The sequence below is a fragment of the Moschus berezovskii genome, chromosome 27 (genome assembly GCF_049115385.1).
Source record: "Moschus berezovskii isolate FMDL1 chromosome 27, NW_MosBer_1.0, whole genome shotgun sequence".
In the NCBI taxonomy this organism is placed as follows: Eukaryota; Metazoa; Chordata; class Mammalia; order Artiodactyla; family Moschidae; genus Moschus; species Moschus berezovskii.
In genome coordinates this window covers 660,499-675,655 of record NC_142486.1, presented here as the reverse complement: position 1 = coordinate 675,655, position 15,157 = coordinate 660,499, and the positions used below count along the sequence as shown (strand labels likewise).

General features: G+C 55.5%; 1 protein-coding gene across 6 annotated transcripts in view; it reads left to right on the top strand.

Moving 5' to 3' along the window:
- The first annotated feature begins 4,872 nt into the window (after positions 1–4,872).
- Positions 4,873–15,157, top strand: part of CHLSN (cholesin) — a 66,389-nt gene continuing 56,104 nt past the window's right edge. Inside the window, exons 1-3 of one of the 6 annotated variants that reach the window (XM_055410467.2) lie at positions 8,804–8,999; positions 9,513–9,842; positions 13,662–13,805. In XM_055410467.2, the coding sequence (XP_055266442.1) occupies positions 13,677–13,805 (129 nt within the window). In that variant the 5' untranslated portion in view covers positions 8,804–8,999; positions 9,513–9,842; positions 13,662–13,676. The other 5 variants (XM_055410465.2, XM_055410466.2, XM_088833130.1 and 2 more) reach the window with 5 other exon arrangements.

Below are 15,157 nucleotides of genomic sequence, written 5' to 3'. Positions count from 1 at the left end.
GGCGGTCCTGACAAGAGTCCTGAGTGCCCCTTGTGAAGTGTCAGGTCTGCGTGCATTTTTGAGATAAGACTGTGCTCACGTGTCGGGGCTCAGCTGCTGGGAGTGAGCTTGAACGTGCTGTGACGTTGCCATGGTTTCTTTCCCTGCGAGTGGCAGCCACCTGGGATGGGGCGAGGCTGTCGCTCAGCCTCACAGGTGCCTGAGGCACAGGTTTGCCAGGTGTGCAGGCTCTGCCCGGGCCTTGGTGCCTGGCGCTGGGCCCACCACCGCCCCGCTGCAGGAGGAGGGTCAGGCCGGCCTTCTCAGCAAGTCCACCTGCCTCTCGGGATGGTCTGGCCCGTGTAGGGGAAAGAAGAGTCTTGGGGCAGCTAAGCATGTTCTCCTGCCGCCTGGGGTCTTCACCACGTGCAGCCACACCCTCCGTGCCGCTGTTGTCCCGCCTCAGTTACAAGCAGCGCACAGGGCCAGGCTGCCTGCCCGGTGCCCCGTGTCCAGTGACCAGTCCCGCCGGCTGAGCCGGTGCAAGGCTGCAGCACCAGATGTGCCCACAAGGTGTCGCCAGAGGGCCTGTGAGAACCAGGGAGCGGGTGACTAGGACTCTGATTCCTGCAGGAAACCCCGTCCAGGCGCCAGGAAGGACCCGACCAGCCCATCAAGCCCCAAGTCAGTCTTTGCAGGTCGTCCCTGTTCAAAGGGATGGGGGTTTTTTTAAGTGTATTTTTGAAATAAATTTTTACTGTATTTACCTGCTTTACAATGTTGTGTTTCTGCCGTACGGCAAAGTGAGTCAGCTGTGTGTGTACATATAGTCTCTGTTTTGGATTTCCTTCCCACTTCGGTCACCTCGGAGCCCTCAGTAGCATTTCCCGTGCTGCACAGGAGGTTCTGATCAGTCGCCTGTGTCATACGCCGAGTCGATAGTGCGCGCACGTCAGCCCCCATCTCCCAGTCTTTGCCACCACCCCTTCCCCGCCTTGGCATCCGTGTTCTTGATCAGGCTTCCACGTTCACTCTTTGTGGCAATGCTGCGGCCCAATCTGGTAGCTGGGTTCTGAGTGACTGTCTGAAGTGGTCTCCGTTTTCCAGGTTCGAAGCTGCACAGTGAGGACTGTGGACAGGGGCCCAGCACTGCAGCTGCGCTGCCACTGCCGGGGTGTCGGGCAGGCGGCGGGAGGGAGTCGAGTCTGACCTTCCCGCTTGGGCGGGTGTGAACGTCCACGGCTAAGTGCTGACTTCAGGGGAGTGGGTGCCCTGGAAGAGTTCAGGGGAGCGGGGAGGGGCTGCGGCAGGGGGTGCAGGCTGTTGGTCTTCAGTCCTCCCAGCGGCCAGGTGAGCGAGCTTGGAAGTGACCGTGCCCCAAGCGAGCCTTCCCGTGAGACTCCAGCCCTGGCACCACCTCGGTTCAGCTTGTGGGGACCCCTGAGGCCGAGCACAGAGCTAAGTCACGCCCATGTGCCCACCCTTCAGACACTGTGAGATCATAAATGTTTGTAGTTTTCAGCTGCAAAATTGTGTTAATGTCTGGTGCAGAAACAGAGATCATCACCACCTCCGGTCACGAAGGAGCCGCTTTGCCGCCCTCGCTCGGTCCCCTTGGGTTGGGAGGTGGCGCGGGTCACATTTAACATGGCGGTCACTCACTTACAGAAAGTCACTGGTTTTGAGTGGGGCCCAAAGGAAGAGGTCAGTTTGTAGTACAGATGGTCCTGCACTTGGGTCATGAAACTTGGAAGACCTGAGAATCATACGCCCGGCTAAGCAGCTCCTGATGTGCTGTGGACACGGTAGAGACGCAGTTGAGGCTGAGCCCCTGACCAGGTCACCGTGTCAGCCCGTGACTGTGGGACCCTGGGCCAGATCCATTTCACCTGCACCATGAATCAAAGTTGTTTTAAGACTTTCTCTTCCTTGAGGCCTCACTGGGCCTGGATGATGAGATGCTCACCTGAGTTGTTTCCCAGGAGGTTGGCGTCAGCTGGGCCGGGTTCCAGCTGAGCTGGTTAAGAGTGGACAGGACGGACCTCCAAGCCTCCAGGGGGCAAGCACGAATCTCCTCTCCACGACCTTTGACATCAGAGTTGAGAACTTCACCCTTAGTCTCTAAATGCCTCCGCCTTTGAACATGCAGAGAACTGTGGCGAGGTTAACACCTTCATGGACCGAGCTTTTTCCCATCTCCCTGCACTCCCCACCCATCCAATCTCAGGCCGCCCTGCTTCTTTATCCCATACGTACCCTGGACCCCTTGCCTTCGCGGAGGTGGAGCTAAGGTTTGTTCTTCCATCTCCTTGCTTGGCTGATTTCCTGCAGACCTAGACCTAGACCTTTTGGCTAGCTGTGCTTCCGGCAAAGTGAGCCTGGTCCGGCTTTAGCTGGAGCAGTCCATTTTCAGATCCACAAGGCTCTGTTGGGTGGGTGTGTCAGCAACCCAGTGCACACTGACGTGGTGATTTTTCTTGGTTTTCTATCCCATTGTTTGTCTCCTGTCTGTGTGGCTATTTTCTGTCGACTAGCGGTCATGCTATATGAGCAATTACACTTTGGGGTGTGGGACTTGATGGTCTTCTAAACTTGACCTTTTCTTCTTTCGGCCCACAAGCGGCACCAACAATAAATCCTGAATCACTTAAATGCAGTTTCAGAAACTGAGATTAATTCAAGGTGGATTTTATGCGTTGCCTGCAAGAGCTGGTCTCTGTTTATGTTCACGCCTCCAGTGTAGCCTTTCAGGATTTCAACCCAAAGACGGGACACTTACAAGAACCCTTCCTCTTGGTAGCCCGAAGCCTGCAAAGCTGACAAAATCTTTGCTCACATTCTCAGCCTTTCAGTGGTTTCTTCTGGAATTGAGTGAAAAATGGCCCTAACTGGAGGCTTACTTCTCTAGGTTTCCCCTTTTCCCCTTATTTATTGGCCTCATGTCATCTCTCTCTCTCTATATATATGTCTTGTTTTATATATATTTATTTTTTTTACCTTTTTTTTCAGGTATTTTCAATGGGAGACTTTCTGGGAATCACCTCTCCCTGTTTCCAAACCAAGCTCTACTGCGTAGGGTGGCAATAAAGCCAATCTGCTGACACTGGGTTGTGGTGAAGGAGAATTCAGCATTTGTTGCAGGTGCCAAGCAAGGAGTCCAGACAGCGCTTAAAAGATCTGATCCCTGAAGGCTTTCAGGGAGAGGCTCGTAAGGACAGTGAGGGAGACGTTTGTGGGGTGCGCGGCCAGCTCGTGGGCGTCCTTCTAATCGGCCAGCGGCCAGCTCGTGGGCGTCCTTCTAATCGGCTGGTTTTGGCGTAATCAGGGCAGCATCTGCAGTAGCCCACCTGGCCTGGGTCTGTGTGCTTGTGGGCAGCACACAGCTCAGTTCCCTCAACTGCCGGGGCTTTCAGCAGCTACAAAATAGCTAAAAGGACATGGCTCAGAATATTACCTATAGCTCTTGAGGGGAACTAAAGGTCCTTGACTTCGTTTAAAGGCTATTATTTCATCTTGCTTGAATGTTTTCCTTTCTGCATTTTCTGACTTCTCAGATTAAAGTTATTCATTTTTAAAAATTTTCTACAGACAAAACGGAGGCAGTGGACATGGAATGGGGGAGTCCTGTACTAGGAAGGTCCTGTAGGGTCCTGCTCACCCACAGGCCTGGGAGGCTAAGGCTTTCCTACAGACAAGAAGCAGATGGAGGACATGTGGTGGCTAAGTGGGTGAAGTCTCTTCCCTTCCAGGAAGGCTCCATAGGGTCCTGCTGGGTTAGAATACACGATAGCAATTTTTGTATTTTATACTCTACATTATTTAAGCTGGTATGTGGATGAGAACTTCATTTTTCAGTGATCATGAAGCCAGTTGGAGCAGCTTGAAAACGGAATGGTTCTTCCTGGAGTCGGTAAATTTGAACATGCTTATACCTGTGGCCCAGTCTCCTTATGTGCATGAAAGGCAAGCAAGGTGTCTTATACAATTAGAAACAAGTTAGCTGTCCATAGAGAGCGAAACCAGAAAGTCCTGGCTTGCTGCCCTATCTTCCACCCCAGGAAGCTCTCTTGATGGCACAACCCCGTCCAGCTGTCCCCACCTCACTGTCCCCAGCTTAGAAGTCTGCCCAACCAGCGGTGGGCGAGACTGTTCAATAATTCTAAGAGCCGAAAATTGATTTAACTTGTGGTTGGTTTCATTGGCGTGGCGCCGCCTCGGACTTCAGACGCCCAGGCGGTCGGGCCCTTTATCGTCTCTCCAGGCGACCTAACCTGGGTTTACAGGTAGGTCTGCAGACACACCGCTGCACCGGCAACTTCGCGAGCAGGCGCAACGCTGTGAGCGGGGAAGTGGAGGTGGTCTCAGCAAAGACGACAGGACCGGGTGTTCCCCTGCCGCTCGTTCTGCTCTGTGGACACATCGGGCGCGGTGACACACCGCGTCCCAAACAAGCACCCTCGAGCAAAGCTCCCCTCAAGCTTCGAAACCCCCAGTTCACACACGGCTGGGGGGCTCATGGTGACGTCCAAGTTCAGGAAGGGACTGCGGCCCCCTCCCAAAGCCGGGCACGGCAGACCCCAGGAGACCAGTCCCCGGGGCGAGGGTGGGGGACAACCTCGCCATCCTGCGCCCACTCTTTAAGTGACATTGGTTAAAATCTGCATCCTGCTGGAGGCTAATTCTCGTGGGCCGACCTGCGCTGTCCGCTTTGAGCCGAGGAACCTGCGGGCGCCACTCGCGAAGCCGGAACGCCGAGGGTTGCCGGGCAACCGGCGGCTCCCGGCGCCCAGCAGTGACGCCATCGGCCCCGCCCCACCCCACGCGGCCGCCCCTCTCCATTGGCCAGAGGGGAGACGGAGGCGTGCCTCGGCCAATAGGCGGCGCCGTCCCGGGGGGCGGGACCGCGTTACCTGGGCGTCGCGTCTGCCGGAAGCCGGCGTCGACGGCCACGCGCAGGTAGGCGAGCGTGGCGCGCTGAGGCGTGGGGGCGCCCGCGGGGGCGCGGGGCCGGCGCGGCCGCTGGGCACGCGCGGGGGGCCTGGCCGTCTTCCTTTCGGCGGCCCGCCGAGGGCGCGGGGACCGGGGCGCCGGCCGCGCCGGGGGTCCGCGCCGCCCCCTGGGTGAGTCCCGCGTGTCCGCGCGGCGCTCGTCACAAGCAGCCCGGAGCCGGCGAGGGCGCCCGAGGCGGGTGGGCCGCCGCCGCTCGCGAGGACAGAAAGCCGCGCGGCGCGGGCCCGAGGCGGCGCGGGCGCCCGGGGGGCGGGCGGAAACGGCCTGGAGGGGCAGGCGGGGGACGGTCGGGGACCGCTGAAGGACCCGGGAGGAGGGGCGGAGCAGGTCCGCTTGTGGGCGCGCTTCGGCGGTGCGGCCAGCGGGGTTCACCGTGGACGGCCGGGTGTTTGTGGGCGACACCAGGGTTTTCGGCGTGACCTGAAATCCTCATTTTACCAGATGGCCTTTGGTTGAGGGGACCGACCTTGCCAGGGAGATCTGTGGAGGATGATGGGCAGTGTGGATCTGACGCGTCTCCTGTGAGACAACACAAGGGTTGGCAGCGTGGTGGTGCGGCGCAGTGAGAGTGTGGGCGCCGTCAGCCCCTGGCTGATATTTGAAACCGCAGGGCTAGGTGAGATTGGAGAAGGAAATGGCAACCCACTCCAGTGTTCTTGCCTAGAGAATCCCAGGGACGGGGGAGCCTGGTGGGCTGCCGTCTCTGGGGTCACACAGAGTCGGACACGACTGAAGTGACTTAGCAGCAGGTGAGATGGGGGAGTGAGAGTCAGTGCAGGAGGGAGCCCTGACCCGGGGGCCCTTGATCATCTGCAGGCAGGGAGGCGAAGAGGTGGGAGGAAGGCCAGAAAGTGTGGGGGGGGGTCGGGGCGGGGAGCGGGGAGGAAAGGGCCATTGGGAAGAGGGGCAGGTTGCGGCAGATGCTGCTGTGAGGTCAGGGGCATGCAGCCAGGGACGAACAAAGCTGCGCTGGACTTGGCGTAGTCGGTGAGGCCCCATTTTAATCAGAGGTAACTACTGCAACAGGCAGAAGTCCTGCGAACTGAACTTGCCTTGGATTCCTGCAGGGAGAGGGTGTTTTAAAGGGAGGGTGGGGGGTGCAGGGGCGGCACCCTGAAGAGAGGCATGGAGCTGGAGAATTGCAGTGAGCAGACTCGGGCCTCCCTCTGAGGGAGGTGAGGCTCCTGCCCCCCCCCCTCCTCCCCACACACAGGGGTCCTGTCTTCAGATGTTAGCAGGACCCTCTTGGTAGCCTTCAGTTTTCTCAGGCAGGAGCTTTTTAGAGGGGCCGGAGTCGCTGTAAGTAGTCACTGGTGGCTCAGCTGGTAAGAATCTGCCTGCAGTGTGGGAGACCTGGCTTCGATCCCTGGTTGGGGAAGATCCCCTGGAGAAGGGAAAGGCAACCCACTCCAGTATTCTTGCCTGGAGAACTCCATGGGCAAAGGAGCCTGGCGGGCTACAGTCTGTGTGGTCGCAAAGAGCCAGACACAGCTGAGTGACTCAGCACAACATAGCCCAGGGTCACTTTAAAGATGCGGCCTTGAGCTGCTGGAAACTGTTTCCAAGTCTTTACAGGCCCAGGTTGAGGCCCAATGGAGGGAGGGCTCAGAGGAGGCTGGCCAGGGTTTGGTCGGGAGAGTCTGTTAGCAGACAGGTGTCATTAGTGGTCTCAGTTAGAGCCTTCTGGCCAAGTCAGGTGGCCACCTGATGAGGGAGTGGCTGGGAGGAGAAAGAAGCGGTGCCAGTGGGCAGCTGCTGAGGGTTTTCTTGTAGAAAACAGCAGAAACAGGGTGGAGAGCGTGTGAAATCAGAGTTTTCAGATGTGAGACCTCGTCGTTGACTCTAGAAGAGAAGGTCAGCCCATGGGGAAGGGAATTGCTTAGTGCCACGGAGGCCCCTGGAGTAGAGCCTGTAGAGGCTCAGGTTCTCTACTGTAGTGGAGGAGAGGGGAGGGTCCGTGCAGAACTTCTGTAAGCTCAGTGATCCATCAGCGAATCAGCAGGGGAGGGGAGGGTGTGTTGGAGGTCTGAGAGCCTGTGAGGCGAGAGGATGGACCGGTCAGCTGGGTACGTGGCCGCCGTCAGGAAGCGGGCTTTGCTGGGCATCCCTAGGGGCGGGTGTTGCGAATGTGACGGGAGACCGATCAGCTTGGTCCTGGGGCGTCTCTGGCCAGGCAGCAGCAGGAACTAGAGTTGGGGTTCTGCTGGGCAGGGAGCTGAGCGTGTCTAGAGAGGCTCGATTGTAATGAGGTAGGCGTAGGCACGAGAGAGGTGAGGGGCCTTAGAATGTGTAGGGACGTGTCGCAGCAGCGGATCGCAGGTCCTGGCAAGGCTAGAGGGTCCCTGAGCCCCAGGGCATCCAGAGGGCCTGGCTGGCAAGATGCAAGGTGGGCTCACAATGGGGATGCTCAGTTACAGGCTTTAGGTCACAGAAAGGGGTGTGGGTTCACAGAGCAGAAGCTGGAGGCCATTCATCTGAGCGGGGCTCGGCATGGTCCCGGTCAGGTGGGTGGGAGCACAGCCATGTCCTTGGTGCAGGACCTGGGGCTCCGGGCGCTGTCTCCTATGGATCCCTTCCAGGGGGCCTCCCTGGATCTGCCGGCTCCCATCAGAGGTAACGTAGATGCGCCAGGTGAGAGGGGACGTCGGGGGGCTGTGAGTGGTGCTTTCAGATGTTGAAGAGGATTTTTTTCCTTGAGGCTGATTTATTGTTTAAGGTCCGGTGGGCTTTCTTTTCAGCGCAGCTGGGGTGGCCTCAGCCTGCTGGCACTTCTTCATGGGTGACCACGGCCCACCCAGCACTTCTTTGTCTTTCTCCTGCTGGTCTGACCTGGGCTATTGGCCTTCTGTTGGCGGATTATTTGCTTGTTTACTGAACACTTTTGAGTTGATATCTTAAAATGTTTTCTTTTTTTTTTTTTTGGCTACACTGAGTGTCTCGTGGGATTTTAGTTTTCTGACCAGGGATTGAACCTGGACCCTCAGCAGTGAAAGTGCAGAGTGCTAACCAATGAGTCACCAGGGAACTCCCCCAAATCTCTTTTCTTTTATTGTAGAAATTGCTGGAAAATAAAAAGGAAAAAAGAATTATTTTAATTCTATCCCCTAAAATGCTGATGTCTTCACGTGTTACCTTCTGGTTTTCTCTTGTGCGTATCTGTGTACAGTTGTCCTTACGAACGAGGGTCGCGTTCCCGTCCTTCCGCTCAGTGTTGTGTCGTGAGCACCCGCTCGAGGGAGGAAGCGGTGGATCGCAGGTGTCCATGGGTGTCTGGGCGAGTTCCTTGGCTGCCAGCGTCACCTGTTTCACAGTCTGCCGTTGGACACTTACCGTGTTGCCCACTTTTTAGTGTTAGAGTTGGTATCATTCTTTATATCAGGTCATTATCATCCTTATATAAATCTCTGTCCATGATTATTTCATTAGGTAAGTTCCTTTACGTGGAATTACTGGGCCAAAGCATTTGATTAAATGTTACCAAAGATTATCAAATTACCTTGAGGATGGCTGTACCAATTTACTCCCCATCTGCAGGGCGTGGTTCATGTCCTTTTCATCATCCTCTGGCTAATACTGAGTAACTTAATTTAAAAAATCTTTGTAAAAGACATTTAATCTGTCAGATTAAGTCAGTGATGTGTGCGTATGGCCCAGAAACTCAGTGATCCTGGACCTTAACATAAACCAGCGGGCAGCCGCTCCTCTGAGGCAAGCAGTGGCGTCTCCCCACTGTTTCTCCTGGATTTTCTACATAGTAGGCAGGCTGGGTGACTTTCTTTTTCTTTTGATTTACCGATTTTAGGCCCAATCTGTTGATTTCCCTGAGAGGTGTGCCTCAGTGTCCTCACATGCCTGTCCTGTGGTCACAGGACGTACAGGGCTCGACATGCCATGAAGCACCTGGAACAGAGCCCAGCACACGGGAAGCTCTGGGTCAGCGCTGGTTTTAGTGGTGACCACAAGGACAATTAGCTTTAACACCCACCCCTCCAGACCCTCCCCATCACCAGGTACAGGAAATCTGAAGTTGGTGTTGCTCGTAGAAATTAATCTGGGTCACTGGGATTTTTGCAGAAAGGCCTGTAAGGAAAGAACACACAGTGAAGGGTCTCGGTGCAGTGACATAGCGATGCCAGGCCACCCCTGCTGGTCGGTGGACAGAGTCAGGGCGGGGAGGCCCCACCTGGCTGGGGGATGCTAGGAGCACCCTTGACGCTGCAGAGATGTTTGCTGGCGTGGTGGGGGTGGGAGACGGGTTTTCCCCTTCGCTTATTCCCCTACAAACAGCACCGAGGCCTTACGTCTTTTCACTTAGAGCGAATACCTTGGGATTAGCGGGTTTTTTAAAGTGTATTCAGGGTGTGTGACCATTGCCACAGGCTACTTTTCGGAGAAAGCCTGGTACCAGTGCTCACCCCCGCTGCTCCCCTCGCCCAGCCCCAAGCCCCCCGTCGGTCTCTGCCATTTGCTGACCCTGAGCATTTCACGTACATGGAGTTACGCCGTCTGGTTTTTCACAACAGGCTTCCCTCACACGAGCCATTCACGGTTCAGCTGCTGTAGCGGGGTCAGTGCTTCCTTTCTGACTGCGTAGTAGCTCAGCCGTCGGTGGATGAGCCGTCTCGGTTGCTGCCCCGTTATGATGCTGTGACTGTTGCTGCTGCAAACAGCTGTGTTCAGAGTTCACGTGGGTCTGCTCATTTCCCTGATTACGTCTGTCTGTGTGTCCTGGGCCACGTGACTGTGTGACTTGTTGAGGAACCTGCAGACTGTTTCACAGAGTGGCCGCACCGTGCTCTGTCCACCAGCTGTGACAAGTGGGCCGGTCTCTCATCGTCACCGACACTCCCCAGGTCAGTCTGATGCTGGCCGTCCTCGTGCTTGTGAGGGCTGTCATTTGATTTGGGCTTCCCTAATGAGGACCAGTATTGAGCTCCTTCACAGCTTCCTGTCCAGTTGTATCTCTTCTTTGGGGAATTGTCTGTTTAAATCCTTTGTCCAATTTTAAAGTGGGTTGTCGGCCTTTTTGATGGAGTTATGAGTTCTTCATTCATTCTGGATACAAGTCTCTTACCAGATATGAATTGCAAACATCTCCAGTTCTGTTGGTTGTCTTTTTACTTTCTGTCTGACATCATTTATAGCACAGCATTTTCAATTCTGACACATTCAGTTTATCTTTTCTCCTCTGCTGTGTTTTCGCTGTCACAATGAAGAAACGGCTGCCTAATCCAAGGTCAAGAACTTTTGCGTGTGTGCGTGCTAAGTCACTTCAGTTGGCTCTGATTCTTTTCGACCCCGTGGACTCTAGCCCTCCAGGCAAGAATACCGGAATGGGTTGTCATGCCCTCCTCCAGGGGACCTTCCTGACCTAGTAACCGAACCTGTGTCTCTTATGTCTCCTGCAGTGGCAGGTGGGTTCTTTACCACTAGTGCCATCCATGAGGTTTTACTTCTGTATTTTCTGCGAGTTTTGTAGTTTTAGCTCTACATTGAGGTTTTACTCCATTGTGAGTAATGATTTCTATACAGTGTGAGGTAGGGGTCCCGTTTCATTCTACATGTGACTGTCCAGAAGTCCCAGTGCCACTTGTTGAAGAGACTTTTCTTCCCACTGAATCACTGTGGCCCCTTGTTGACCATAAATGTAAGGAAATGTCATTTCCTACAGCAAATATTCCTTGTCTCAAAGGTCTGCATCACCGTCTCTTGGGACTATTAAAAGAAACCTTTATACAGTATGGAAAAGACTTTTCTCCCCATTTTTAGCAAATAGACTTAGTGATTAAGCTTTTTAATGATAACTCAGAATGAATACAGATCTAACTTAACTTAAATGGTAACTGGTGTGTAAATATTTGCTAAACTTCTCTTGCTTCTCCAACAAGGTAATTGGCTGGCAGAGCCCTTTGTCTTTTCAAAACCCTGGGTCAACAATCTCATTCTTTCAAGATTTCTTGTTACACTAACTGAAACTTGTAGCCTCTGGCTTGGGGTACTTTCCTGAGATAAGGCTGAATTTTGTGCCTGCAGTTTTCTGATTGCATGGTGGTGAGATTCTCCTGGTGCTCGAGTCATCGTGGATCACAGAGGGCAGAAGGCCCACTATCCTGGCTCTGTATTGTCTCGCCTGTGGCCTGTGATTGTTTGGCTTGGTCGTGGGTGCAGCTTGGTACTGCAGTTCACCTCGCACTTTCCTTGCTCCAGACGGGGATTCTTAGGTGCTCTGGCTTGTTTTTAGAGAGCGGGTCCTTTCCGTTACAGACACCCTTTTTATAATCGCCACTTTCCATGGCCCTTTCCTGCGTCCTGTTCTGTTTGCATAGCGTCATCCTCGTTTCCTGACCTGTTTGTTTCTCTATGAGAACATGAGCGCTCGGGAGCAGGTCATCTGGGCCGTGTGGTCCAGTCTGGAGCAGCCCCTGCACCTGGTCGGCACCTGTGTGGGGAGACAGCGAGTGGCGGGGGGCGCCACCTGCCTGGGAGCTGCTGGTGACCTGGGTGCGTCCTCCCTGCTGATGTCCTGGTGGCATCTGTCCACCTGTGCCGCGCTGAATCCTCAGTGAGACTGATGCCTTGGGCGGGGCCCCGAGGGCAGGGCAGGGCAGGCAGATGGCCTCTCGGACGGTGCCTGGCTTGGGGCCTGGGCATGTTGCTTGCGCCCCCTCTGTCCATGTGGCCCCTCAGAGAGGCCCCTGCTGCCATCCGAGTCTGCTCCTCTCCTGCACCTGCTAACCCCACCCGCTGTGCTTTCTTGGCAGCGTTTGTCTCTGTAAAAGCATTGACTCGTTCACTCCATTGACTTCACACTCGAGGGGAAGCTCCTCAGTCAAGGCTCTTATTTCCCTTGCTCTTTGCTCTGTGTTCAGCCTACAGCAGTGCCTGGCACAGAACCGGCCCTCGATAAACACTTGTGGAGTGAGTGAGTTACGTGTTTGAGCCTCCGTGCGGGAGTCCAAAGTGTGCTCTGGTGTCACAGGAAGAAGGCATTGGGTTCGTGTCTGTTCCCGTGCAGATAGATGTCCGAAATCAAAGTACCTCTATTATAGAGAGGCGGTGCACGTGTTGTGTGTGTATAAAATGTACATGTTACGTGCTTATGTCTGTGTAATAACATATGTACACATGTAAAGATACACATATAAATGAAGCCGGGGGTGACTTTAGAATAAATAATACAAAATACATTCTTGTAATTTGTTAGAATAAAAGTTGATTCTATTAGGACTTGTAGATAGAGTTTTAAAGGACTAGTATTCTTTTAAAAATGAAGTTTCTCAAGTGTAAAACCTTGATAAAAAGCAAAATCAGACTGAGCTGCAGGGGTCCGGGAGAGTCCCTTGCAGTCCAGCCCTAGGTATGAAGTGACTGTTTGGTTGCATCTGTCAGACATCTGCCTGTAAGTCTGTGTGTGGCTTTCTCTGTTGTTGTTTTCTTAAACACGTAACTGTAGACCATCCTAGCGTCCTGTCCCACCTGCCTCTGTAACAGTGCTGATGGGTTTCAGTTATTGGGAGGGATTCCCTCTCCTGCTTTCTGCTGACCTGCTCATCCCCTGCTTGATCAGCGTGTGAGGAGGAGTGTGTGTGTGTGGTTTGCTCCAGCTGCCCAAGGCCTCCACCCCAGCGCCTTGAACCCTGCACTGCAGGATGCTCACGGTGTAGCTGCTGCGACTCGGAGACCGTCCTGTTTCCAGCCCCTGTTGGGCGCCACCCGCAGGGGGCAGCCGGTGGGGTGGGGGTGGGAGGAGCAGGTCATTTTCTGTGCCTCCCCCAGGGTGGGCCAGGCCCTGGGGACGGCCTTCCAGACGCTGCCCCTTGGAGGTCCCCGTGGCTGGGGCCCCTCAGGTGGGCGGTGCTCCCGGCGCCTGCCCCGCTTCTCCAGGCTCTGGCACCTCCATGGTCTTCCTTGGCTCCCTCAGCATCTGGTCCCACAAGGGAGGCTGGTTCTGGAGTTCACGGGCGTCCTTCTGTCCGTACGAGGAGCTCGAGTTAGCCCTGCACTCGAGGAGACAGAGCTAGACCTTCTCAGACCCACGTCGGTCCTTCACAGAGGCCCGATGGGGCTGCTTCCACCACCACGGAGGTCACCCTGAGTCGTCCGGCCACGTCCAGCCACGGGTGACCGAGGCCCGAGGGACTGCTCGACAGTCACCACCAGCTTGTGGGACGGCAGCTCCCCCCGGTGGGGAGGTGTGAGTTAATCCTTAACAGGAGAAAGTGAGAGGACTGCCAACATCATTAACTAGTGAATAGAGCGGTGTTCACGATTTGTGGAAAGTTTGGATCCTGTCACTAAAAAGGATATCTCTTTCCCTCTTTTTGGGGGTGGAGGCGGCACTGCACGGCTTGAGGGCTCTTAGTTCTCCGACCGGGGACTGAACCTGTGCCCCCACAGTGGACGCATGGCGTCTCAACACTGGACCACCAGGGAAGGCTCTTCTTCTACTTTTAAAAGCCTGTGTTCATGTTGTGATGGTAGCTAGGTTAAATAAAATACTCAGAAAAAGCTGGAGATCCACCACACTTTAAGTTGTCCCCTGGTGATGAAAAGAGGGGTTTGACTTTGTAAAGCTGGCTGTGTGTCTCCCGTACTTTCTGAACTACTCTGTATTTCTTTTATAACACCCTGCCCTCTGTTAATGAGAATTCTTATTTCCTGTGTCTTTACAGCTTGTCTGTTGCGAGATGGCAAAACAGAAGCGAAAAGAGAGCAAAGTGGCAGAGAAAAAGAGCAAAAAACTGAAGAAGGTGTCAGCTGTAGAGATGCCAGTGGCACGCATGGCCCCGCCGGGCACCGGGACGGCTCCTGCCGAGGTAGGTGAGGCGGGCACACTGGCCTCGCCTTGTTTCTGGACCTGGAAGGGCACTTGGTGGTCACGCGGCTGGCGTCGGGGTGGGCAGCCCCGGTAGACATGCACTGTGCCTTCTCGACGCAACTGTGGGGCAGATCAGAGTTTCAGAAAACTAGGTTAGAGCCACAGAGCTGCCCTTTTTCAGCTGCCAAACCTCGGGGTGCTGTGGGCTGCCGGGTGTGACGGGGCTTCAGTGGCCCAATGGGGTGCTGGGTATGATGGGACTTCAGTGGCCCACTGGGGTGCCGGGTGTGACGGGGTTTCAGTGGCCCGGAGGGGTGACGGGGCTTCAGTGGCCCGGTGGGGTGATGGGGTTTCAATGGCCCGGTGGGGTTCCGGGTGTGATGGGCTTCAGTGGCCTGGTGGGGTGATGGGGTTTCAATGGCCCGGTGGGGTTCCGGGTGTGATGGGCTTCAGTGGCCTGGTGGGGTGATGGGGTTTCAATGGCCCGGTGGGGTTCCGGGTGTGATGGGCTTCAGTGGCCTGGTGGGGTGATGGGGTTTCAATGGCCCGGTGGGGTTCCGGGTGTGATGGGCTTCAGTGGCCTGGTGGGGTGCCGGGTGGTGAGGCTGCATGGAGCTCAGCCTTGAGCCCCTCGCACACGGGGCGGCGGGGGTGGAGGGGCCTGGCCTGGGGGTCTGTGTTTGTTTAGCGGTTACATCTAAACGTGTTCTGAATCCACTCAGACACGTGTCTCGTCTACAGCTGCTGCTGTTGCCACCAGGTTCTGAGTGTAACTTTTCTCTATGCCGAGCTGACTCTGATCTAGTGTGTTGTTGATTAGACGGCATCAGCTGTCAGAGGTCCTGAGCAGTCATTCGACAGGAAGTGACAGTTGATAGACACGCCTCTCTCTTACCCACGTGGCGGGTGGAGGTGCCTGCCGGGGCAGGCCTGAGCAGCCTCCTGTCCTCGGGTCACCCGCGAGAGCGCCCAGGGACCACAAGGAGGGCAGTGTCGTCGCTGCCGCCCCGCGTCGTGTTGGGTGGTTTGGGGCTGTGATCAGACTTCGCTGTGAGGATCTGCCCTTAATCAGCCACTTGACTGGGTCCTAGTCCGGTTTTTCTGGGAGAGTGTGATGGAAGCGCTACCCGGCGAGTGGGTGGGGTTGCTGGCCTTGCTCGCTCTGGGGAGCCGTGTCTCCAGCTCTGTCTCTGTTTTGAGCCTGGGCTGTGTGCAAGGCCAGGAGTCGGGGCACACTCAGCTGCCCTGCATGCTCAGTGAGGGTGGGGATGCCGTGTGGGGGGCTGGGGCCTCGTGCAGGACTGTTGGGACCCCAGGGTGCCGTCCTCTGGGCAGCTCTGTTTCCACGGT